Source organism: Dermacentor variabilis, chromosome 1 (genome assembly GCF_050947875.1).
Source record: "Dermacentor variabilis isolate Ectoservices chromosome 1, ASM5094787v1, whole genome shotgun sequence".
In the NCBI taxonomy this organism is placed as follows: Eukaryota; Metazoa; Arthropoda; class Arachnida; order Ixodida; family Ixodidae; genus Dermacentor; species Dermacentor variabilis.
The window spans coordinates 178174097-178200891 of record NC_134568.1 but is presented as its reverse complement, the minus strand read 5'-3'; the positions used below and the strand labels follow the sequence as shown (position 1 = coordinate 178200891).

Below are 26795 nucleotides of genomic sequence, written 5' to 3'. Positions count from 1 at the left end.
TATATATATAATTTAGTGTTCTAAATTTGATGCAGCATGCAAGGTGTTAACATAGATGGGACTGAAACGCAAGATGGCCACACACAAGCGCAACTGACATTTTGTTCCTGCGTGGACAATGTATATTTAGGAGAGAGGTATTTCTGCTCCTCTTAAAATTCCTCCGCAATATAGAGCCATAAAGTGTGAAGTATCAACCGTCCGTGCGTGTCGAAATGGAATAGATGGCGTGGCCTGTTGCGCCCAAGTTCAAACCCCTCCTCGCCATTAGATTCGCTTCTGTTAGCAGATGTCCTTGTTAGTTAATTAATATCTTCTGTTTTACGTGCCAAAACCAGGATATGAATATGAGGCATACCGTAGTGGGGAACTCCTGGGGAATTTTGACCGCCTGGGATTCCTTAACTTGCACCCAATACACGGTATACGGGCATTGTTTTTCTTTTTTTTTTTCATTTCGCCCCCATCTAAATGCCGCCGCCGCGGCCGGGATTCGATCCCGCACCCTCAGGCTTAGCTGCGAAACGCCGAAGCCACTACACCACCACGGCGGGTAGATGCCCTTGTAGTATAGATATAATATCACGGGATTCAGACCATATAGCGCTAGACAAGTGACGCTCAGACGGAGCGATTGCCTGTAACTGTGGCAAGCCTAGGTCCTCCAGTAACAAGCAACACTCCCTCTCCTCCTCTTCATCACAAGGCTCTGGCAGCTATTAGGACATATGTTCATGCCATTTTCCCCCTTATATGAGATATTTGCGACCATCTGTGACTATTAATGCAATTTCTGTAAGACCACACGCGTCAGCGAACTCATCGCAATTTCCTTCTTTCCTTCTCTCTCTCCCTGTCATCTTTGTTTTCCCCTTTTCCATTCCCCCGGTGTTGGGTAGCCAACCAGACGTTATTCTGGTTAACCTCCCTGCCTTCTGCTTTTCTTTTTCCCTCCTCCTACATCAGAAATAACCACAGCTACATTTAAATGCGTCTTCCTCCAATCGTTCACCGCGCGCACATAACGTCTGAAGGGTGGAGAGGTTGATACTGTAAATACACACAGTGGAATCTAAATGACGTAAAGTTTGCTTGTGTAAGCGACGTAGCAGCAATAGCGGATGACACAGCCTGGTCGCGTGTAGCTGCTGGCTGTCGGCGTCACGAGGACGAAGACGATGCATGATATGCTTGTCGAGGCAGGAATGTCGATGAGAGTATATACGGGCACAAAGTACCACACACATCCGAATGCACTTAAGGCTTCATACCGCTTTTGTCACAGTAGCCCATCCATTCTGGGGTACTGACGAAGAATGGGCACATCATACCCAATGGCACATACCCAGAGCCGAAGTTGTCTGTTCGGGCAGGTACACAGCGGCCCAAGTTGCCTATATACATATATCCGGCAAGGTAACGAAGACGAACGCAAAACACCAAGGAAGATCCAAAGAAAGTGTCGCTTTAAAAAGCCACCAAAAAAATTCCACCATTATTGAAGGTAATGCCCCAGAACAAACATACACCGAAACACATTTGAGTCGGCGATATCTGCGTCTGTATTCACAAAGCCATTCCTACGTGTGCAGCAATTCATAAGAACAGCTGCCGTTCTTACGTCTTTGCGGTGTCTTCGTTGGCGGTGGGGAATCTTCGTCAGTTCGACGAACAGACACCGCACCTTCATCGCTTGCTATATTCAGTATTCTGGATACGGGCTGACAGAGCGGCCCCTGGCTGGGCAAGTTTATGGTCGGTGCTGCGGCGACAAGTAGCGGCCTGGTGACGACTAACGGGAAGGTCGTCCAGGGCTTCACTGAGTGGCGGCAATGCAGTCGGCGATATCACGTGGTCATTCACATTGCTGTCGGCTTGGTGCATTGACGGCGAACCCTCACAGTCCCAAGGCGCAGTATGTGCACCGGCGGTAGACGTGGCCTTCCTTCTCCGCAGTGGTAGCAGAGCGGGCGGTGGTCGGGAGCATGCTAGACGTCTGTCTTCCTCGGGAAGCTGCGATGGATGACGGGAGGACGTGTTGGTGGTGGCGGCGGACGACGCACTTGCAGGCGCGGGCGCGGATGGTGTCAGGATTGGGGGCTCAATCCCATCGCTCGTGATCCGTTGTCAAGATTGGAGTCCGGCATGAATTCGAAGGTATCTGGCCCATGCCGTCGTCCAACTTATCCACGCTGAGGACGTTGATGAAGGGAAGGACTGCTTCTCATCGAGAACGAGAAATATGGGTTTATTTACAGTATTTATATCAGTCTAACATGACTGTTTGAGAAAGTACATCAGTCTAACATGACTGCTTGAGGGAGAGTCTCAGTCCAACATGACTGCTTAAGAAAAGTGTGTCGAGCATCCCCACAACAGCAGTTTTTAAACACTCGGCCCTCCCGCGATACAAGGTGACGCGAACGTTCGTTTAGTCATCGCAAACTAGCCGCCTCTCCGCAGGACGGTTTACACACACGCATGCACACACACACGTGTTCACGGTCCGAAACCGACATCACACGAATTTCGTAGAACTCGAAGCCGTTCCGGGTAGCGCGTTGTCTTGCGTCTTGGTCGGTGCGTGGGAAGGAGCCTTCGTCGGCGTTCCCGCGGCAACTCCCCCGCCCGTAGGAGATCAGGTCCGCGTTGTCGTGTTGCGCACAAAGCCTGCTTCGTCGAACTCCTTCAGTCACAACGCATCCCAGCTGAAGCGACGGAGAGTGGAGGATGCGCGTATTGTTATCGACACAAAGTCGGCTTAGTCACGCTGTGGCTAGAGGTTGGCGGCGACGCTCCCGGAATGTTGCCTCCACAGTCTCAACTGGTTGGCAAAACTTGCACTGCAGCTGGCCGTTCTTAACAAGGGGGACCATGGCGGCGGCGGCGTATGTTATCGCTTCCGGCTGGGGTTGCGGCGATTGCGACTGCACCTCAGGAACTCCGAGAGATCGCTGTAGTTTATCCTTGACTATGTCAGTGACTGAGACCACCTGAGGTTGCGACAAAGGCAAGATCTTGCGCAGTTCTTCGCGCACAATGGTTCTCATGATCTCTCGGAGGTCGTCGGAGCCCATTGCATGGACTTCTCGCCGCGGTGTGAGCACTTCGCGATTATATTGCCTAGTGCGCATTTCCAGGGCTTTCTCGATTGTTGATGCCTCTGCCAACAACTCAGATATGGTCTTCGGCGGGTTACGGATCAGTCCGGCGAAAAGTTCTTGCTTGGCACCCCGCATCAGTAGGCGGACTTTTTTCTCCTCCGACATTTCCGGGTCGGCGTGCCGGAAAAGACGGGTCATGTTTTCCGCGAAGATCGTGATGGACTCATTGGGCAGCTAACTCAGGTTTCTAGCAGAGCTTGAGCTCGCTCTTTGCGCACGACGCTTGTAAATGTATGCAGGAAGCCACTGCGGAACAGGTACGACGTTGTTAAGGTGGTTTCTCGATTCTCGAACCACGTCGGCGTCTTCCAATGATAAAAAGACATGGCGCAGCTTGTCCTAGCTGTTCCAGTTGTTAAAGGTAACGATCCTTTCATACGTCTCCAGCCAGCTTTCAGGGTGCTCAAACGTTGATCCGCAGAACGTCAGTGGCTCCCTGGGCTACTGCAGCACGATCGGTGTTGGCGACACTGGGGTTGTCATTGTAACTGCTGTCGTGGCCGTGCACTCCCTCGTCTTTTCAGCTAGAAGTCCATAATCCGGTAGCAGTCCTTGCTGCCTATACGGCTAGCTCTCCGGCCCTTGGCAACGTTGGTGTTGTCCTCGGGTTTCAAGCTTGGATTGCGGCTTTGCGGAGGCCTTCAATACATGAACGCACCAATACCTCCACCAGGTGTCACGTATTAGTGACGGTCAAGGACACATCAAAATCATAGAGAAAGAAATTCAACAAGAGGGGACACTCGGAGAAAACTGGCAACAGGAAACACGCAGTGCCTAGTGTTCACCCCATCCGTAAGCTGACGCGTATATAAGTTTTGCGCATAAATGAACTCTTACTTTGCGACTTAGTTTTCTTGCGCCACCTAGCAACAAGCTAACGGCACGCCAACGCGCCAGATGCATGCGTCATGCGCCAGACACGCCACCGAAGGGAGCGAGGCCAGCTGTGAATGTGAAGTTCGCCTACTCGGCCACCCGTTTCTTTTGGATGTAGCGTGTTTGTTGGGCTCCCCGCGGATTCTTGCGTTTCTTTTGCATTTCGACACGGCACCACAGCAGTGCTGGACCGCTGCAAAGTGAGAACATTGGTTTGAAAGTGTGCAACGCATTTCAAGCAATTTAGGCTTTTACGGCACGGAACCGAGACTTCTGACGTAGTTAGCGAAAACCAACTCGGCCGTCCTAGCGTAGTTGAGTTAATGACTCGTACTTGGAGATGTTTGCAACGCTTTCTATGACTCCCAACATTATTGTAACGACTTTTGTTACTTTATGGGATAGTTTTTAGGCACGCTCGCCGCGTCTGGCGTTGTGAGGCACTTATCAAAAAGTTGCTCGGCCGTGGTGACAGTTTGGCGTGCTGAATCTTAGTGAGACAAGTTTGTGACGCTTTCCATGGCGCCGCAAGATATGCCTTCTTTCGGTACTCACGCTTGTCGAAGGCGCGACGAGCGATTGCCAAGAGTGATAACACGGGAGTGTGTTGCTTGCGCCGGCAGAACACGCAAAAGATCGCGCCGAAGGGCTCAAAAAACAAGAACTTGAAATTTCTGTCTTTGGAACGACTGAAAACCGGCTTTGCACTCACGCATTCGTCTTGAGTGCGAGTAGAAGGCATTCGGCGAGTGTCTAGCATGGTCTGGCTGAGAGCCTGTGTTGTGGCGACCTCTATGTAGCGTACGACCGCGTCGGCTGAGGCCGAGTTGTTTTGGAAACACGCAGTCGCCCGTGTGTTTGTGCTCTTAAAGGAAATAATACCCGGGAATGGGGGAATGCTTGGAAATCAGATGTTTTCTTCATAATTTAAAGTACGGCTTGGAATGAGTCGGGTATTTTCGACGCCACGTATGTAAAACTTAATGGCTTTTGTTTGTAATGTCGCCCATTCAACACATATGGACGTTTCGTCTCTACACGCAGTAGTTCTATAAGGTCTAAATACGAAAATGACACCTGCTTGTAATTTACTTTTTTTCGGCTGATGTCGTTCGGTGCAGCTTCGTACGGGAACTGCTGCTACTTACCCGGTGCCACAACTTTGGATGAATGCACAAAAAGTCCGGAACGAGCATTTATATAGAGCGAAATAAACATTTCCTCATTTACAAGGCACCTTGCGTCTACTTTATGAAACTGCACGTGGCACAGATTCGATAGAGGCCTGTAAGGATCGTTCGTGATAATTTTTACTGAATAATCAAACTATTCCGCACTAAGAACGCGCGCGGTTGAGCAGCAGAAGCAAAAAAAAAAAAAGCAATGCCGCGTCGATCAGCGCAGCTGGCGTAACCCGTGCCAACTAGCATTCAAAACTCGTCCGCCCAAAACCGAAACCGGAAGTGTGGTTCAAGCGTTAACCCCGTCAGCTTGGTGCGCTACTGTCAATTCATCCCATTCGGCCGCTGGGCTCTATGGGAGTGTCCGCTCTTGTTGAATATATTTCTCTGTGGCAAAACTGTGAACGACGAAACTAATACCCCTGTCACACGGGAAGATTCAATGTCATTCGAATCGAATGGCATTCGCATATAATGCCACTAATCGGGATTTACACGGGAAAATTTAATGTCATTCGAATGAAATGACATTTGCCATCGAATGAGTTAGGGGAACTCATTCGCATTCGATTTCGAACCGAATGTATACTCTTGACCGCAGATAGAACAGCGACACGCAACGCGAAAAAATAATGCGTGCATCAGCAAAGTCAGAAGATATTTTTTTAGATTTATAAAAAGGAATAATTATTTTTGCCGCGATGATATTTTCACCACGCGCTGTGCTCAAGCGCTATTACTCTTTGCATCAGGAGTCTGTTGCGGCGGTCGGCCGTATTGGATGTGTTGATCGAAGTGCTTTTAGATGTGAATAATTGGCGTCAAAATGTTTTCGTCTGTTTTAAAATACTCGCAAAAGTTCTTAAACGGGTTTAATAGGCGCAAAATTTCTTTGAATTTCAAAAATTTTATTCCGGATCGTCATTGCTATCATTTGCGAATGCCATTATACTTTACTGTGTAGCACCGCAAGAGACCGCATGGCATTCGATGCATCGAATGACATTAAATCTTCACTTGTGACAGGGGTATAACATTTTATAAGGCGAACTTTTGCCCTCGAAAGCAAGTTACAATCAAAGCACAACGATAACGGCAAACACAGTTGGCGATCGTCAAAATCTGATTAGCGGGTCAAGCGCGCGCCGGTTTTTATACATCACTCGTCGAAGGTTTTGGTGTAATCGCTGGTGCCCATGTGGTTTCCGGAAACTTCTGCGCAATTCGTGTCGTGCATACAATCTGATAATACAAGGTTCGGCGAGGACACACGCAACGTATAGAATGAACGATAACATTCGCGCAAGTTCCAAATCGTGCATGCGCGTCTTGCGCTGAGGGATAACGTTTAACATCTGCTGGCGGGTGAACAGCGGTCACCGGAAAAAGATAGACATTCACACGGGTCAATACATTGTCGTAATAAAGAATGACATCGTGGCGCCAATTGAGTCGTTTCTGTTCAAAGGTGAAGATAAATTAGGGTGTTAAAAAAAAGAAAAAGATGCTCAGCATTTCCAGCTAGCCCATCTCCTATGTGAGAAGCAATTCCGAATCAGTACCTATCACCTGCAGAGCGCATCTTGCCGTTTTCGGTGCTCTAAATGTAGCCTATTGAGCAAACATCCACCCTGTATTCTTGCAAGCCTGCCGTGTTGCCTTCTGCTGTTGCTGATCGGATGACCTATTTCGACGTATTTGAAACACTTCACATACAGATTGGTTCCCTGAAGAACGTGGAATGCTAGCATTAACACTTACAAAATCTCCGAGCAACATCCGATTTAGCAAATTAGTGCATGTCATGCTCATTTTCATTTTTCTAAGGGAATCGCTAAGATAGCGCAGGCGGGATGACCACTGTTAGCGTCGCACTCCGCGCTGTCGCTCAAGTCCGTCCGTTGTGATGCAGGCGCAGCTCCTGGAGGCCGCTGTGGCGGAACGCACGAACCAGGTGTGTCAGCTTCGCAGGGAACTTCTCATGTGTGAGCTGGCCTCCGCCGGCCGTGGCGCCACCAAGCCTTCCAGGTCACTGCGAACCCTGCGCTCCGCCAGCGACGGAGTGCTCGGCGCTGTTCGGAGCCTGCACGTAAGGGCCCGGCGATGTGCCTTCTCAAGTCTTGAGTTCTATACCGTCATTCATTCTTCTCGTTCGCGTGTTGCCCAAACGTTTGAATGGCTCTGTTATTTCGTCTCTTGTTGCTTATAGAGTACATCAGGGTTGCTCCCTGAAGGTGCGGTACCCATAATAAAAGCGTGGCCATAGTGTCATATAAACTGTAGACGAAGTCAGAAGTCACTTGAAGTAGTTCAAACTAGGTTCGACTGAGCTGGAGTAAACTCCGCTGTACAAAAAGGTAATAGCACCCATGCGCTTGCGCGTAGCCAGCGTTCACGAAATGAAACGTCACTATAATTTTTTTAATAATTAGAAAAATAACTTTTCAAACACGGCCCATCCGCTCACTTACGATCACCACAGAGCCCGTAGCTCAACTTCAAAGCAAAGAAGTGAAAAAAAAAAGCTAAACTTTTTCGCCATTATTGGGGAAGGCAATCTGCGCGCGCATGTGTGTGTGTGTTATTGCTATTAAAAGGGATACACACTGGAATTGCATTTAGCGAGGAACAGGATCGAACTCGCCTAACACTTCATTACTCCCACTCCGCCAGTCTGACGAGGGCGTCAGCAAAAGCGGACTCCGCATAAGCACCACGTCGCCGGCTGTGGAACGAGGTCCTGGACCGTCGGTGCAGCTCATGGAGACCGTGCACAAGCTGCGCTCCGAACTGCTGCGCCTGTTCGCGTTTCATGGTAAGCTCAAGATAGCAGAAAGCGCGTGACGTGGTAGCAGCCAACGCGGCACTCCTTACGGTAGCGTTTGGGCTAAACTAACTTCAAATTTATCATTAAAAAAAGCGTTCTACTAATGTACTGGGTAATCAAATGCAATGAAACAGCCTTGCCAGGGCTGTTTTCGTGACTAAGTGGTGACATATCTAGGCTTTAACGAGAACTGGACATGAAACTTTGTCTATAGGCATAGCAAGTTGATTTCAGGTATGCAGTGAAATACGAGACTACATACTGACTGTTAAGAAATACTTGACGGGTCAATCATAAAGACATTGAAAGCTACGTGCGAAGTCTCACTAAACCACGTTGACCTTACAATAACGTGAAGAAACTTCGTTACGCTCAGTACAGACAAGTCTTTCCCCGACGCGGACGAGAACGTCCTGTATTTGGAAGCAAGTGTCGCGACACAAGTGTGTAACAAACTTCATAGATTTTCTGTAAGAAATGTAGTAGCGGATGCGGGCACAAATAACGTGTTGTAACCCCTCTGGTATGTCTTATGCACACATAGCGTGTTCGACTTGCGATGCTGTTTCGTGAAGTTAAACAGTTAGGAAGAGTGTTCAGTAAGTCCTTTCACTTCTTTACGTATACATTCAACTGAACCTAAAGGTATTATCATTTAACCTTAATCACTATGCGAGGAGCACGTTCTTAAGTGTATATATTTAGTGCTCGCCATAAGACTGAGACTAACGAAGTTCGAAGTGTACAGGGTGTTGTTAAGGCTGCCACCAGTTGTTACGGGGACGGAGTTTTGGCGACCTTCAATAGCGTCTGCATGGAGCTTGAACCAGATTGACCATTGGAGAAAAGGCATAAGGAGGAAAGGCAGGTAGGACCATCAGGTTGCACCTGGTCTGCTATACCTCACACAGCGGGAGTGGAAGCGGGGAAAAAAGGGGAAAAGAAAGGGGTAAGAAGTGATGCACACGCACACACAACAGCGTTCTCAGTGCCTTCAAAAGTGGTCGCAGAGCCCGTGCTTCAGGGTTTTTCTGGCTTCCTGTGTGGATCATGGTCGAGTCCATGGTTACAATATACTGCTCTATGCTCTATCATACAGTCGGTTTAAGCCAGCACACAAAGACAGTCGTCATCAAGAGGATGAGGATTGAAGCTATGTACTAAGAAATCATCGCAATTACAGAAGTTTCACCAGGCATCGTCCATTTGTACCGATGCGAGACGCGTCTTTAAAAGCGACGCTCAGCCACAAGCGACGCATAGAGAAAGATATTCAACAACAGCGGACACTCTCATAGAGCCAAGCGGCCGAATTGACTGTAGCGCACCAAGCGGATAGGATTAACACCATCCGGTTCTGGGCGCGCGCGTGTTGAACGCCAGCTGGCTGCGCCGGCTGCGCTACTCGGCGCCTTCTTTCTTCTTTTTTATTTGCTTCTGCTGCTCAATTGCGCGCGGTCTTCGTGGGTAATTGTTTACTTATTTAGAATGATTGCGAACGATCTTAACAAGCCTCCATCAAATCTGTGTCACGTGCCTTTTCATAAAGTAGACACAAAACGGCTAGTAAATTAAGAAATATTTATTTCACTCTATATACTCGTAAATGCTCGTTTCGGGCTTTTTGTGGTTCATCCAACGTTTTGGCACAAGGTAAGCAGCAGTAGTTCCCGTACGAAGCTCCACTGGACGGCACCAGCTGATAAAAGCAAATTACAAGCTTGTGTCGTTTTGGTATTTATCCCTTATAGGAATACTGCGTGCAGAGTGGAAACGTGCGAACGTGGTGAATTGGTCACATTACAAAAAAAAAGCAATTCGCTTTTACATACATGGCATCGAAAATACCTGACTCCATTCCAAGCCGTACTATAAATTATGAAGAAAATATCTTATTTCCAAGCATTCTCCCATTCCCGGGCATTATTTCCTGCACTTTAAGAACACACATGCACGGGTGGTGTAGTGTATCCAATCTTGGGTCTATTCTATTAGGTTATAGTAGTCATGTACAGCTGGCGTCTATGTTTCGTTCGGGTCTCCTAGCGTCCTTTTGTTGGGCTGGGTGGTTGGTGGCTGGCATAGCCACCGAATATCCAGGAATCTCTATGGCAGAATCTTTTCGCCCCTTACCAGATCGCCCTCAAAAAAGAGTGCGCACCGATGCAGCATTTCAATTTACTTTCCGAAGCGGTGCCCCAACATATGTGAAGTGTACCATGTCATACATAGCGTAGGAAACACTTCTGCGAGGAAGCTCTCACCATTTTTGGTAGCAAAGAGCATTATGCAAAAACTCGGACCAGCCTACAAGGCTTCAAAGATGTCTAGTGGAGATTTACTCCTAGAATTGAAAGATAAAGAGCAAGTTGAACAGCTTTCAGACGTTTCCAGTATAGGTAATATAACAGTCCCGATTTCACCCCACCGCTCGTTAAACACGAGCAGGGGCGTGATCTCCGAGGAAGACTTCATAAATTTGAGTGATGAGGAACACCTTGAGGGTTTCCAGGAGCAAGGCGTCACAAAAGTCCAAAGAATCGTTCTTCGACGACAGACGGCAGCTGAAAGAGCTACACCCCAATCTACTGGAGAACATTGAAAGAAAATCAACCCGTGCGGGACAGAGGAATGTACTGTAGCAAAAAAGAACATAATAAGACCTGGCGCAATCTTCGTAGATACCCAACTTACAATAACCTTCCCAACTTCAACCAGAAGAAAGCCGATGCACGATACATTCGTAGACATGCCGAAAAACACTCTTGGCAGAAATATGTCTCCTCAATTAACAGTTCGGTCACCTCCAAACGCATGTGGGATCAAGTAAAGAAATTCAAAGGTGATTACTCATCCTGCTTTCGACTTCCTGGTCATCATGACTGGATGTAGGGGCGTACACCTGTACGACCTTCAATTTGTACCTCTTATTAAGTTTCACAACAAGACCTGCCACCCTCTCGTTAATGCTATAGAATTCCTGCACGTTACCAGCTATATTCTTATTAATCAGGAATCCGACTCCTAGTTCTCGCCTCTCCGCTAAGCCCCGGTAGCACAGGACGTGCCCGCTTTTTAGCACTGTATATGCTTCATTTGTCCTCCTAACCTCACTGAGCCCTATTATATCCCATTTACTGCCCTCTAATTCCTCCAATACCACTGCTAGACTCGCCTCACTAGATAACGTTCTAGCGTTAAACGTTGCCAGGTTCAGATTCTATGAAGACCTGGAATCGGCGATGGGTAAGGTCAAAACAAAATACACTGTACTGATGGGCGACTTCAATGCCAAGGGAGGCAAGAAGCAGGCTGGAGACAAGGCAGTGGGGCAATATGGCATAGGCACTAGGAATAGCAGGAGAGAGTTATTAGTAGACTTTGCAGAACAGAATAATATGCAGATAATGAATACCTTCTTCCGCAAGCGGGATAGCCGAAAGTGGACGTGGAGGAGCCCGAATGACCAGACTAGAAATGAAATAGACCTTATACTCTGCGCTAACCCTGGCATCATACAAGATGTGGACGTGCTCGGCAAGGTGCGCTGAAGTGACCATAGGATGGTAAGAACTCGAATTAGCCTAGACTTGAAGAGAGAACGGAAGAAACTGGTACATAAGATGCAGATCAATGAGTTAGCGGTAACAGGGAAAATAGAGGAATTCCGGATCAAGCTACAGAACAGGTATCGGCTTTAGCACAGGAAGAGGACCTTAGTGTTGGAGATATGAACGACGATCTTATGGGCATCATTAAGAAGTCTGCAATAGAAGTCGGTGGCAGCACCGTTAGACAGGATACCAGTGAGATATCGCAGGAGACGAAAGATCTGATCAAGAAACGCCAATGTATGAAAGCCTCTAAACCTACAGCTAGAATAGAACTGGCAGAACTTTCCAATTTAACTTCCAACTAACTTTCCAAGTTAATCAACAAGCGTAAGACAGCTGACATAAGGAAGTATAATATGGATAGAGTTGAACATGCTCTCAGGAACGGAGGAAGCCTAAAAGCAGTGAAAAAGAAACTAGGAATAGGCAAGAATCAGATGTATGCGTTAAGAGACAAAGCCGGCAATATCGTTACAATATGGATGAGATCGTTCAAGTGGCGGAGGAGTTCTATAGAGATTTATACAGTACCAGTGGCACCCACGACGATAAAGAAAGAGAGAATAATCTGGAGGAATTTGAAATCCCACAAGAAAGCCTTGGGAGCTATGCAAAGGAGGAAGGCAGCTGGGGAGGATCAGGTAACAGCAGATTTGTTGGAGGATGGTGGGCAGATTGTTCTAGAAAAACTGGCCACCCTGTATACGCAATGCCTCATGACTTCGAGCTTACCGGAATCTTGGAAAAACGCTAACATAATCCTAATCCATAAGAAAGGGGACGCCAAAGACTTGAAAAATTATAGACCAATCAGCTTACTGTCCGTTGCCTACAAAGTATTTACTAAGGTATTGCAAATAGAATCAGCAACACCTTAGACTTCCGTGAACCAAAGGACCAGGCAGGAATCCGTAAAGGCTACTCAGCAATAGACCATATTCACACTATCAATCAGGTGATAGAGAAATGTGCGGAATATAACCAACCCTTATATATAGCTTTCATTGACTACGAGAAAGCATTTGATTCAGTCGAAACCTCAGCAGTCATGGAGGCGTTGCGGAATCAGGGTGTTGACGAGCCGTATGTAAAGATACTGAAAGATATCTATAGCGGCTCCACAGCCACCGTAGTCCTCCATAAAGAAAGCAACAAAATCCCAATAAAGAAAGGCATCAGACAGGGAGATACGATCTCTCCAATGCTATTCACAGCGTGTTTACAGGATGTATTCAGAGACCTGGATTGGGAAGAATTGGGGATAAGAGTTAATGGAGAATATCTTAGTAACTTGCGATTCGCTGATGATATTGCCTTGCTTAGTAACTCAGGGGACCAACTGCAATGCATGCTCACTGACCTGGAGAGGCAAAGCCGAAGGGTGGGTTTGAAAATTAATCTGCAGAAAACTAAAGTAATGTTTAACAGTCTCGGAAGAGAACAGCAGTTTACGATAGGTAGCGAGGCAGTGGAAGTGGTAAGGGAATACATCTACTTAGGATAGGTAGTGACTGCGGATCCGGATCATGAGACTGAAATAATCAGAAGAATTATTTCAGTCTCATGATCCGGATGGGCTGGGGTGCGTTTGGTAGGCATTCTCAGATCATGAACAGCAGGTTGCCATTATTCCTCAAGAGAAAAGTATGTAACAGCTGTGTCTTACCAGTACTCACGTACGGGGCAGAAATCTGGAGGCTGACGAAAAGGCTTCTACTAAAATTGAGAACGACGCAACGAGGTATGGAAAGAAGAATGATAGGTGTAACGTTAAGGGATAAGAAAAGAGCAGATTGGGTGAGTGAACAAACGCGAGTTAATGATATCTTAGTTGAAATCAAGAAAAATAAATGGGCATGGGCAGGACATGTAATGAGGAGGGAAGATAACCGATGGTCATTAGGGTTAGGGGACTGGATTCCAAGGGAAATGAAGCGTAGCAGAGGGCGGCAGAAAGTTAGGCGGGCGGATGAGATTAAGAAGTTTGCAGGGACAACATGGCCACAATTAATACATGACCGGGGCAGTTGGAGAAGTACGGGATGGGCCTTTGCCCTGCAGTGGGCGTAACCAGGCTGATGACGATGATGATGACTCATCCTGCACAATTCCATTACTCTCAAGTCCTGGTACCCAAACAACACTCGAAGAACACGCAAACATTTAAGGGGAACACTTCTAGAGAGTATCAAGTTCAGCCAACTATACAGACACATTTTTAACATACAAATATGTGCTGGAAAACAAAGATTACCAACAACAGATGCATCCGATCAGCCGTACAATGCTCCCCTCACACCCCCAGAATTATATAATGCACTCTCTGCTGGAAAGAAAACTGCAGTTGGCATGGACCGCATCCACTATACCATGCTTGCCCACCTGTCAGAAACTTGAAGAAAAGCATTACTAAAATTCTTTAACAATATCTGGGAAGCTGGTGAAGTCAAACACAAGGAAAAATGCTGCAATTTTACCTTTTATAAAATCTGGAACACCCCCATCATCACCCAGTAGCTACCGCCCCATGTCTCTCACTAGTTGTTTGGCAAAGACGTACGAACCTGTCGAGAACACCAGACTAACTTTTACCCTCGAAACAGAAAAGTCCTTAAACATATATCAATGTGGTTATAAAAATGGTTGTTCTACAACAGATCACCTGGTCCGATTAGAACATGAAATACGCAATGCCTTTTTACACAAACAACACAGCCTAGCTATCTTTTTCGACTTGGAGAAGGCATATGACACCACATGGAGATTCGGAATTTTGAGAGACTTGGCAGACTTGGGAATTCGGGGCAAAATTCTGAAGTTACTTTCTGACTTTATGTTCGATCGAACATTCCAGGTGCGCCTTAGCAGGGTACTGTCCCGTGTATTCACCCAAGAAAATGGTGTGCCTCAGGGCTGCGTTTTAACTACAACACTGTTTGTGGTTAATATGAACTCTGTTAGCAAGGTCATACCATCTACCCTTGCGCATTCTCTTTACGTTGATGATCTCCAAATTGCTTTGCGCACATCTAACATAGCAACATGTGAACAGGCAGATCCAAATCATTCTAAACAAATTGACACAATGGGCTAATACAAACAGCTTCCGTTTTTCGTCGGAAAAACTGTTGCCGTGATGTTTTCTCAGAAGAGGGGCTTACAACCGGGCCGCGTCCTCAAACTTAATGAAATAATACTCCAGTTAAACAAAAACACCCGTTTTTAGGAGTCATATTCTATAAAAAACTAAATTTTTGTAACACACATTATTAACTTAAAGGTTAAAAGAAATGAGGCACTCAATGTCCTAAAAGTCCTGTCCCGGAAACGCTGGGGTTCTGACCGTATGTGCCTTCTACATATTTATTGTTCTCTGGTACCTATATAGCAAACTAGACTATGGATTCATAGCATATGGTTCAGCCAGACAATAATACCTTAAGCAATTAGATCCCGTGCATAATAAAGGATTACGTTTAGTAACCGGTGCCTATAGGACCGCGCCCATTACCAGTTTGTATTGCGAAAGTAACGAGCCGTCTATAGATCACAGAACACAACTCGTGTTGACATGCATGCTAAGAGTTCGCTCATTGCCAGACCATATTTGCCACAACATTATCACGAACTGCGACAAACGACTACACTACACAAACAAGCCAACTAATATAAGACCACTCATACTTACATTTGAAGAAAAATGCCGCGACTACAATGTCCCTACTGAAACATTTTCTGTCTTGCAAAGGCCAACTAGAATAGCTACTTGGAACGATTTCACGAAATTTCTAGATTTTTCATTGACACATCTAAAAAAACAAGATACGCCTCGTGAACACATACTACAGTAATTTCACACAGTGCAAGACACGTACGACATTTACGCATAATTTTACACCGATGGCTCGAACATGCCCGTTTATGTCGGAAGCAGCGTAATTGAATGTACACGGGAACACACAGTCAGACTACCACAGTTTGTATCAGTTTTCACTGCTGAGTGTTATGCCTATGGATGGCAGTACAAATAGTTATAAACGCCAAACACAAAAAAATCTATAATTTATACAGCTTCTTTAAGTGCACTTAAGTCCCTGAATACACAATCACAGTACGAACCCATCATATCACATATACTAACAAAACTAAATAAAGACCAGACCGTTCGTTTCTGCTGGGTCCCAAGCGACGGTGGGATCCCCGGAAATGAAAAAGCAGATAAATGTGCAGCAAGGGCAAGAAATTTAAATGTTTCAAAAGTTAACATACCCGTTACGGATGGGATTCAAGCTGTTCGCAAGGCACTGTTCTCTAACTGGCAACGCGAATGGCAGTCGAAAGAGAACAATAAACTTCAACTCATTAAATCTGTCCTTGGGAAGTGTAAGACATGCTACCATCAGGAACGCTTCATCGAAGTAATTCTTTGTCGACATCGGATAGGCCACACACGAATCACACATGACTACTTATTGAGAGAGGAGGAACAACCAGTATGTGACAAATGCCATATGAACCATTAACAGTAATACACATCCTAATCACGTGTCCACATCTCGAAACGCATAGACAAAAGTACTTCCGCGTATTGTACAAGTCACACACCCCATTTTACCCGATGTTGATGCTAGGAGATGATGCACTGATACCTACGAAACAGATACGAAACAGATTTTTTTAAGTAAGCTTTAATTAGTGCAGGGTATACGCTGCATTTCCTAGGAAAATTTTATCACCCTGTGTCTGGCGCAGCATAGCCTTAATCGCTTTTGTGCCTTTAAATCCAATTTAGCTAACTAATTGTAAGCTGTACCGTTGATTTTAATATTTTTATCTGCGTTACTGTGCATCACCCTTTACGCAATGACTTTCGAGGCCTGTGAGGTACGGTAAATAAATTAAAGAGAGAAATGAATAATTTATAATGAACTAAAACGAACACGCGCTCTTTGCGAAACCGTAGTTAACCACTGAACAATTTTATTCAAGAGTGGAGTGGACGGAGAGGAGGGGGAGGTAAGTAAATAGTTAACATGCCCGTTCGCACTACCGCTAGTGCACTGGTGGTTTTGCCAAGACACGGCATTCTGTACAGAAAAATGCCGCGTATATGTTGTATACGCTCTTCGACTCTTCTGGTATCCTGAAGGCGATTGACTGGACCACGTTTAGGTCACATACTGCAGCTGTCACTGCAAAAATAGTGGTACGGTATTCTAGGTTCCAGCACAGTGAAAATGTACCGGTTTTTCTCTTTGCGCGAAGCCTCCGCGATGCATTGCGAAGAAGAGCGTGCTGCCTAGCGACACAATTCATCGCTTGTCATCATTTGCCTAGTGAAGGTGCCTTTGTGCGGTGTACGCAGTATTTGAGTGTGTTGTGCACTCCAAGGTGCTTGTTGATTGCTTTGCTTGAGCTAATAGCAATCGCATATGTATATCGTAACGACACCGCAGCAATCGCATTTTGGCAGGTGAGGGCTCTTGTGAGCAGTTATGAATTCGAGCGGAGGAAGGTGTTGCAACTGTTTAGTGTGCAGTGCTTGTGATGAAGAAATGCCATCACACTGGTTCTAGAAAAGCGAGCGGTTCACGACGCTGACCGTGTTTGCGACACTGCGGCTCCGATACATCACCGATGACAGAGCAGCCATCTCAAACGACAGCGGCGATACGTTATCATTGGAGAACACTACGCACTCCTCAGCATCGTCGTCACCCTCGGCGCATCGACGCCTTCCAAGCAGCTACAGTAACGTGCCGATAATTATTTGCTGTGCGCTACGTCGCCACAATATAGGCAATGCAACCGTGTTGTGGGGCCATCACCCCCCCCCCCCCAGCCCGAGAAGATATATGCATAAGCCAGCGACAGTCAACGCTTTATTTTTTAGAGGGGTTCAGTAGATCACCGATGACAGTGCTTTGTGCGTGTTTTATTTCGGCGGTCAAGATATGCCTCTCACCTCAGCACCGCGTTGCTGTTGCCGAAAAATAAGTTGGGCATGGTCCAACCATGTTGGGTGCGCACACAAGAGTTAATGCCTCGCGCGGGGCGTGACCTATGGTTTTAATTGACAGGCGAACTCGTGCCAAATTCGTACTAGAGTGTACCAGATAATGGTTGAGTGGACCGAACGGCGCTCTCCCGCTAAGGCGCTGCGTGTGGAAAATTTGTGCGAGGGCGCTGCGAGCGAACTGTATTGGGGCGGAGACTCGCTTCGCGGCAGATTCAACGCAATTTCGCTGCGGGCGCTGAGACCAATTGCGAGCGTACGCTCTTATAATAGTGCTTTATTTCAACTGCAACTTTATATTGACATCTTTTTTGCTACGCATACATATTTAGGGCATGGGTTATACAACACGACGTCTTCAATTTTGCTGTCGTTTTCAAGTGCGTCATCTGTTAGCGAGCGCGAGTTGGTGGTGGTGTGCGGACGCTGGTGGACGGCCAGTTTCTCTCGCAAAAATTCTGTGCAGTTAAATTTTTTATGGTTTTACTTGCTTTGGTGCGCCCGTGACTCTTGTGGGTTGTAGTTTTAGCCAGGTGAACTGCTATTAAGCATGAAATGCTTTTAGCTCCCGTTGTTGGCGACCTTCAAGTGACCTTGAGCCAAAAGCCACAGCCAAAAGCCAAAGCCGTTATGCGGGCACTCAAACGAGAACATCCGGGCAACCAGTCAAGGCCGCATTACATACGCTAGTTACTTTCCAAACAAGTTACAAAAAATATTGCTTTTGAGTTCTTCGAAATATTTGTTCACAATATCACTCAAGGTGTAACTTCTAGTACACCGAAGTTTTATTTTTCATTTCCAGTAGGCGACGTTCAAAATGCCGATACAAAGCACTGTACGCTTGATTGTCATCTTTTGGCGCTGAGACACAGTTGTCTGTGCTCTTTTCAACGCCAGGGGTCCATGCGGTCCGCGGCACGTACCGCCCGGCGCACCGCGGATGGCTGTTTGACCGAGGCGAGACTTGCAATGAGGTTCTGTCTGTGACAGGAAACTATTGCGCTCATATGGCCTAGTGTACAGCATGGCGTGGTGTGGTGTGGTAGGGCGTGCCGTTGCGAACATAGACTACACCCATTTTAAGGTTGTGGCTAGTATCGTCTCCAACCAATCTACTTTGCCGGTAGCCATTCCATACTTACATCTACTCTCGATTACGGGAGAGGCAAACTTTTTTTACACTGTTTTCTAAAAGTAACACGCAATTCTTGCCACAGAAGCCGCCTATCTGCAACATAAAGCTACGTAAGAAAATTTATTGATATCGTGTTATTTGATGGGCACTTCTTGTTGGTGGAATATTGAGCCTGGATAATGATCAAAGATAACAATATTATAGTGAAATAAACCAGGTTTACTAACTGCGTGGCGCGAAGAGATTCATATGACCAATGCACTCCTAGATAAATCTAAGGGTACATAGGCATATATATACACGACATATATGTAAGAGAAAAATTATAAGATATTCTAAGTGCACTGATTGAAAGAGTGAAAACTGCCGACCGGAATAAGCGTGTTTCTTTTAAAAGCTGCACTAGCACCAAGTGAGCCAATCGACTTTCGGCGAAAAGGAATCAAGGCAATTATTTGACTTTAATATGAACAACAGTGTTAGGGAAAAGATATTGCTTATGTACTCAGACTGAATAGTGGAGACCAGGAAGTCTTTACCAATGTAATTTTTGCGGCTTGGCTTGCGATCTCCTTCAACGTGCCAGCAGGAGAAATGAAGTAGAAACAAATAGTCTAATGAATGGTATTTGCTGTTCAGGTCGTATTCGACTTCATAATTCACTATTAAAATTATAGAAAAGCCGTTTCCGTTCGAATGTAACGCATAACAGCACTGTTGAAGTCTCGAAGGTGAGGGGCCGATGCAAGTGAGGACTCTTATTCCGAATGATTGTGATGCTGCAAAGTCGTGGCTGTTGTGCAGAGGCGCACTACTTTCTGAGTGAATTAACTCACGGGTGCTAATCGGTTCTGCTGAAGAAGTTACCAGCTGTTAAAAAAATTATATTATGGGGTTTTACGTCCCAAAACCACTTTCTTATTATGAGGCACGCCGTAGTGGAGGAGTCCGGAAATTTCGACCACCTGGGGTTCTTTAACATGCACCTAAATCTAAGTACATGGGTGTTTTCGCATTTCGCCCCCATCGAAATGTGGCCGCCGTGGCCGGGATTCGATCCCGCGACCTCGTGCTCAGCAGCCCTACACCATAGCCACTGAGCAACCACAGAGGATTTCCCAGCTGTCATTCAATATAAACGCCCCGTTTTTGGGCAGCCTGTAAATCTGCTAACTTGATTCAGGCAAGGAAAACATTTTTTGACAGACTCACCATGTCTGCAACCCATTAAAATTAGGTGCCCAATATGGTACCACACTTATCTTCTTCAACGAACACAGCAGATCTACAAATATCTCTACGTGTACGTGAGACATGCCGTTCCTTTAATTGCTTCATTATTGCCCTTATGATTGTGCACCGGATAACCGAAAGCATCCGTTTGTAATACAGAAGCTGCTTAGTTGATCGGACGTACGGCTTGGAACGGCATTACATTTAAGTATCAAACATAAGATAAGCGTAACACGTTTTTGTCAGAAATCAGACTCGAGAATAATTTCTTTCGTTTACGCCCCTAGAACAAAGCCGAAGGACGTAGCTACACTCCTTTTCTTGTTTTTGTTTTTAATGAAACAAATTCTGGCGTTTTACATCTGGCGATATAATTATGAAGCACGCTGTTCAGTTCTCACCACCTGGGGTTCTTTATAGCGCACCTAAACAGAAGTACACGAGAGTTTTTCCATTTCGTTCCTGTCGAATTCCGCGACCTGGTATGAAGCCCGAGTTTAGCAGCACAACGCCATACCCACTATGTAGCCACTGACTAAGCTACCGTGCCCCCCCCCCTTTTTTTTTTGTTTTGCTGTTCAGCATGGACTGGACAAAAAAATTCACACGGCTTACGGGCCAAAGATTGGCATACATAATCAAATTAGTTTATTTGGACATGAAGCATGTCTACACAGAACATGCCCACGGAGTGAGGCAAAAGGAAGAAGCTAATAGCATACTTCCTGACAAGGCCTAAACAATGGCTACCTAAAACTGTTTTCAAAAGGAAGAAGCTAATCGCATACTTCCTAACAAGGCCTAAACAATGGCTACTTAAAACTGTTTTCGGCGCCCGAGGTCCGACAGCAATAGAAGAACCCGTACCAATTACTCCGCTTTCTGTTGCGCGAGGAAGACGGAAGAGAGAGCGAGATAGATAAAATGTCTTTATTGAAAAGTCCTTGCTGGGTTCGAAAGTGGAACGGAGAGGCTGGGAGGCTATAGCCCCGTAAAGCTGTCCTTTCCGTCCGACGCAGGACAGGCCTTGAACCGTAGCGGCGGCCTCCGCCAGAGCTGGTCTTCTGGGCATTCGCCGAGCAGTATAGCCTCTCACTGCTCAGGGGTTTTTATTTTAGCATTGTAGTTTATGCTGTGTCTGATATTGTTTGGAGCTGATGGGCATGCCCCTATAATGTGATGGAGGTCTACACGTGGTGTATTGCGTGTCTTACAGTGTGATGAGTGTGCTTCTGGGTGTATTCGGTGCATGAGTAGCGGCGTAGGGAAGGTGCTTGTTTGTAGAAGTCTCCATGTAGTTTCTTAGTCTTTGTTTAATTATTTGTCAAGAGGAGGGTATTTATAGCGAGCATTTCGGTAGTATTCGAGGATTTCTCCGTAACTAGTCATTTAATTGTATTGGGAAGCTGTTATTTCTTGATAAGGTTCTGGGGGTCGTAGTTCTGTTTGGGTCTCTTCGGGGGTTTGTTGTCCAGAGGGAGACGGGCGACGCAAGTGACTCTCCCGGTGGATACTTGCTCGGGCAGCGTCGTGCGCAGCGTTGTTCCCAGTTACCCCTGCTTGGCCTGGCGTCCAGATGAGTCGAACAGTTCTTCTGCGGGTAGAATGTGTTCGACTGCTTCCCGTAAATCTAAGTACAGGGCGCCGGATGTGGCAGATATGTTTTATTTGTTTGAAGCGGCAAGCAAGAAGTTTACATATGTTCTTCCGTCTGTGTTTTGCAAGACCTACTAATGTAAACTATATGCGCAAAAATACACACGAGAGATGCATGCTGCTTGAAAAACAAGAAAAATATTTGTTGTCCAAAGGGAACTGTACAATAAAATAGTAGCATGAAAGGCGACACTGCGGCCGCAATGCAAGCGCAATCACCGAGCGACATAAAAAAAAAAGTCAAAACGAAATAAAGAAGAGGAAGAAACGCATCTATTACTAAGGCATAAGTACACGTCATATCGAATTATAAATACCGTTTGAGCGGTCTGAACGCATTACGAGCGCGCGAAGCAGTACGAATTACCCTCCCGAGAAGTATTGGCGGCGAGGAGTTACGGAGTCGCCATCTATCGGAAGCGCCTCGCTGGCGTAGTATGAGGGATCACGCGGCGCGCTCCTCATAGGTTTTGCTGTCACCGCTCACTGAAAACACCACGCGCGAGCTCTCCCGGACATTTCTGTAAGTACTTTCGAAACGAGAGAAGTTGTTTACTGTCTAAATAATAATCTTGGGCAAACTGAAAGCACACAATCGTTTACAGACGCTATCTCTTTACCGAATACGTACAGTGAACGCCACTGCGCGCGGTCGCCGCGATGGAGTCTCCCGAACCGGCTTCTTGCGTGAAAGGTAGGTAAACGCTGAGAGCAAACTATGTGAAATATGTTCTTATAGTGTTTGTATACTAAATGGAGCGTAATAGAAAGAAGCCTCAATGCAGCGATCGCGCACTTTCACAGTGACCGACTGCGCGTCTGCATGCTTGTCCGCGCACTGTTTCGCTTTCTCCGCGCGTGCGTTCTCGCACCGTGCCATGAGCTTTAGGCCGCAGAATATGAGCATTTGACAGTATACAAGCAACCATTGTTGCGTGGGCGCTATCAGAGCTGTTCAAAAATAACTTCATTGTAGAGACTTCGACGCCTACAGGGACTATGATGTGCCGTCGCGACGATTCAATCTTTTTTTTTTCTTCTAAATTCTTTGACTTTTCAATAGTATTTTTCGAGTTGCGTCGCACTGTATGTTTATCGGTGTTCGCAGCGTGCAATTTCCCGCTGCTTCTTTTTTGTAATCCAGTGCATTAATTCATAACACAAACATGACCATACGCCATGCTTTTTTTAAATGTGCTTCTTACCGCCGCCTTTCCACTCCACTGAACTTGCCAGTATCTATAGCATCGACAAGATCATAGATCAAACCGTCATGGCATTAGTCGGGCAGCGGACTCGGGCGAGCGTGTCAGTGCGCGTTTTCCGAACATCGCAGACCTGGCGCCTTAGCAGAATCTTGCTCGCGTCTGTGCTTACTGCATACCCGAGTTGTAGGCGATGACTGTTTGCCGGTTTTATGTTTCGCGAGCCAAGCTTCACGCTGCTTCTTGTCCTGCGGCTACGTGTGAATAAGGCTGACACCGGCCTCCGTTACGTGCGTCCGGCCCTGCGGCACCGAGCAGTAGCCTACGATGTTGCGCGCTTTCAAAGGCAGCCACTACCTATTGTAGTGCTTTCAAGCGTTGTAAAGGAGACACTCGAAGCGGGAAAATTTCCCCACTAAATGAGGACCGCAGCCTACGAGGGAATTCAAACTCGTTTTCAGCTCGCTTCGACGCTCCCGAAGCAGCCGACGTGGCCGCTATGTCCACGTGATCCCTCCTAGCACGTCACGCCGATGGCGGCGCCAGCTTTTCCAGTGGTGGAGCTCGAGGCCAATAGCAAGCAGTTTCCAGCGGCGCGACCTTGATGCGGCCCAATCAACTTCGATCGCAGCGCCGCCAAAGTATTTTTCGTCATCGCGCGCCTCACGGCAAAGCATGCGCCGCCCCAGCTACTCGTCCCACTCAACCCTATTCTAGTACACTCTACTCGCACATCTGTTATAACTGTCTAGACAGGTTGACTTACATGACCGACGTAGAGTTTCAGCGTTATTTTCGCCTTTCCAAAATGTCAGTGCACTGGCTGTGTGACGAGTTAGGCGAAGATCCTTGTCTGCGGAAAAAGCGTGGCCGACAAATTACGCTTTCCGAGCACAGATTGGTGTGACTGGGTTGCGGAGGGAAGAGTTCGTGCGATCGCTTCCGCTCGCTCCGGCTTCAAGCGCTGTAGGTCCACTGTTATGATCGACCTGTCCGGAGTGAGAAGCATTCAAACGGGCTTCCCCGCGTCAACATAAATGCCCTCCTCTCCGAGACGACGTCACCCTCTTTCCAAGAGCTGACACAAACGGATAGAAGGAACCGAAAGTCGAGACGACGTCACCCTTTTCCAAGAGCTGACACAAAAGACAGAAGGAACAACCGAAGGTCAAGACGACGTCACCCTTTTCCCCGAGCTGATACCAAGGATGGGCAAAGGGAAAGAGAAGCCACAAGGTCATGACGACGCCCCCCCCCCCCTTCTCCATGAGCTGACACAAAAGGATAGAAGAAGAAACCGAAGGTCAAGACGACGTCATCCTTTTCCGCGAGCTGCCACCAAGGATGGGCTAAGGGAAAGGCAGGCTCCGGAAGAAGACGGTAGCGACCACAGGACCGCCAGAGGTTATTTAAGGCCGTGCTGGCCCCCGTGTAAATAAGAACCGCTCGAGACACAGATGAGAGTCACATACATGTACAAATGAACTGAATACAATCTTGTCTATATTCTTCATCATCACGATGCCCGGCTGCGCCTTCGTTTCCTGATTGCTGCGGTGAAGACCCATCTCACCCGGTCGAGATTATAACACCACCGCGCCCCAGCGCCAGGCCAGGTCCGGCAGCGTCATCGCAGTCCAGGGGCACCTGCAAGGACCTGAGGTTCAACCCGGACCAACCAACCTGCGAAGGCGAAGTGGTCACATTCTATAGGAAGGCTCAACATGGACGCCGGGATGCCTTCCGCGCAACAGGTGCCGAAAGCAGTTATCGCCGTTACACAGTACCGCTGCACTGCACGGGCAGAGAGGCGAAGGAAGTTACTTCGCCAACACAGACCGCCTAGGCCGTCCGAACGTCCACCTATTCAGGCGGCAAGTGGTTTGGCTCACGTACTGCGTGAGCAAAAGCGTAGACGTGGGGCTGTTGAAGGAGAATACCGGCGACTTGTTTGCTCTGTCGGAGCACGCCATCGCCGACTGAAGGAACTACGCCCGTGTGGTCGTGAGGGACGATCTGCTGGCGCGACCTCCACTCGGTGGCCGCGGGAAGATACTGCAAATTGACGAGTGCCTTCTTCGCGGCAAGCGAAAGTACAATAGAGGCTGCCTGATGACGGGTGACAACGTTCCGCCGAGCCGCCAAAAATTACGGCGGTGTTGCAGATCGTGGATCATGGGTCTTCGGCATGGTCTACCATACTCGCAATACTTGTCAAATTACAAGAGAAAAAGTAGCGAGCGCATATTAAATGTGCTATTTCTCGACGTGAAAGGCGCATAAGACAGTGTTGCCGATGATGCTTTCCTAAGCTATCTTGATGCTATCAGAATTGGCGGCCACGTGCTTCGATGGTCACACGAATATATAAACCGTCGGTCCTTTCTTGTACAAGCCGGAGATGGCACCACAACTGAATATTATATCTGGTGTAGCATTTATCACTTTATTTATATATCCGCACTTTATTTAATACGACCCCCATAGGTCTAGCATATTTTTTTACGAAATACAGTTCGTCTTTCAATTGATTTCGATGACATTTGCATTTGCGCTCCTTCAGTTTCGACTGCAGTTGCGCGCAAGGCTGCAGAGGGCAGCAACGTTCACATTATCCTATCTCCTAACACAGGGCTTGACTGTGTCCACTAAATAGTGAAATTTAATTGCCTACGCATTCAAATCCATGACGCCATATCTAGACTCAATTAACGGATGGGCTATAACTTATAAAAAAACTTATCGGTTCCTTGGTGTCATAGTCGACCTAAACCTTTCGTGGAGCCCTCATTGCGTATAACTGAAAAAGAAACTGTCATCTATCTCTTGCGCATGTACAGAAATTCGTGTGGGAAAACATAGAGCATGTCTGTACGCTCCATGCTGCAATTATACAGAGCCCTGTTCCTGGGATTTTAATGCTACAGTTTGCCAGTGCTTGCCGTGAAACATGTAAGCCCAATAATCGATCATTGTGTAACTTACAGAGTCAGCCACTTCTTAGTGCGAACATTCGTCATCTTTCCCGCATTCCAGATCACCCTCCAATATGCCCTCAGAAGGACCTTGAGCCCATTTCCGGAAATTATTGTCCCCCATCAAGGTTGTCTTGCATGAGGGTATACAACAGCAGCAAGGCCTTCATCTCTCTCAGGGTCTATCGAACAGCCTCAGGTGTGCCTTACTTTTACGGAGATTATGAGGAAGGTCGATTATCCATGAATGGCTCTGAAACAGACAGCGCTGCTTCTATTAAATGAGACAGGCGGGAACCAAAGACACATCTTTACCAATAGGTCGGTGTCGTCTACCAGAAGTGCCGTCGTCATTCCGGCTACGCTAATGACGGTCCAGTTTAAAGTGTCTCATATGACAACATCAACGGCGATGAAGCTTTCTGCCCTGCGTGCTGCTGAAGAATACGTCATGTAAGAGTGACCTCGCAAATTGGTGATATTTTGCGACTTCAAGGCAGCCCTTAAGGGTTTGTAATTTACATTGAAGGACTTATAAGCTAACAGCTGGCACAGGATATAATAGAAGACCACCCTAAAGCTCTTACTTAAAGGCATGACATCATATTTCAGTGGCTGCCTGGACACACCGGCATTATTGCTGGCAATGAGTTCGCTGACGGGGCTGCCCGGTCTGCCCATGAAGAAAGCCGGACGGTTCGGGTCCCTCGGTCTGGAACCGATACAAGGAAAGTTTATTTTCTGGCTCGAACCGATACGCGTAAATACTGTTCCCCTAACCTTCGGAGGTGTCGTCTGCATATGCTGGATCCGTTTCTGGAGCTACGACTGTCATCACAAATTTCCTGCTCTGATGCAGCAAGTTGTGCCGCCTTTGGCTCGGGGTGGTATTCTCGTTCCTCATTGG

At 47.0% G+C, this 26795-nt stretch overlaps 1 protein-coding gene across 2 annotated transcripts in view; it reads left to right on the top strand.

Annotated features, from left to right (window-relative positions):
* LOC142588477 (uncharacterized) overlaps positions 1-26795 on the top strand; it is a 109600-nt gene that overhangs the window by 60815 nt on the left and 21990 nt on the right. For both annotated transcript variants that reach the window (XM_075700266.1, XM_075700258.1), the window contains 2 exons: positions 7137-7313; positions 7898-8039. In XM_075700266.1, the coding sequence (XP_075556381.1) occupies positions 7137-7313; positions 7898-8039 (319 nt within the window). The remainder of the gene's footprint in view (positions 1-7136; positions 7314-7897; positions 8040-26795) is intronic.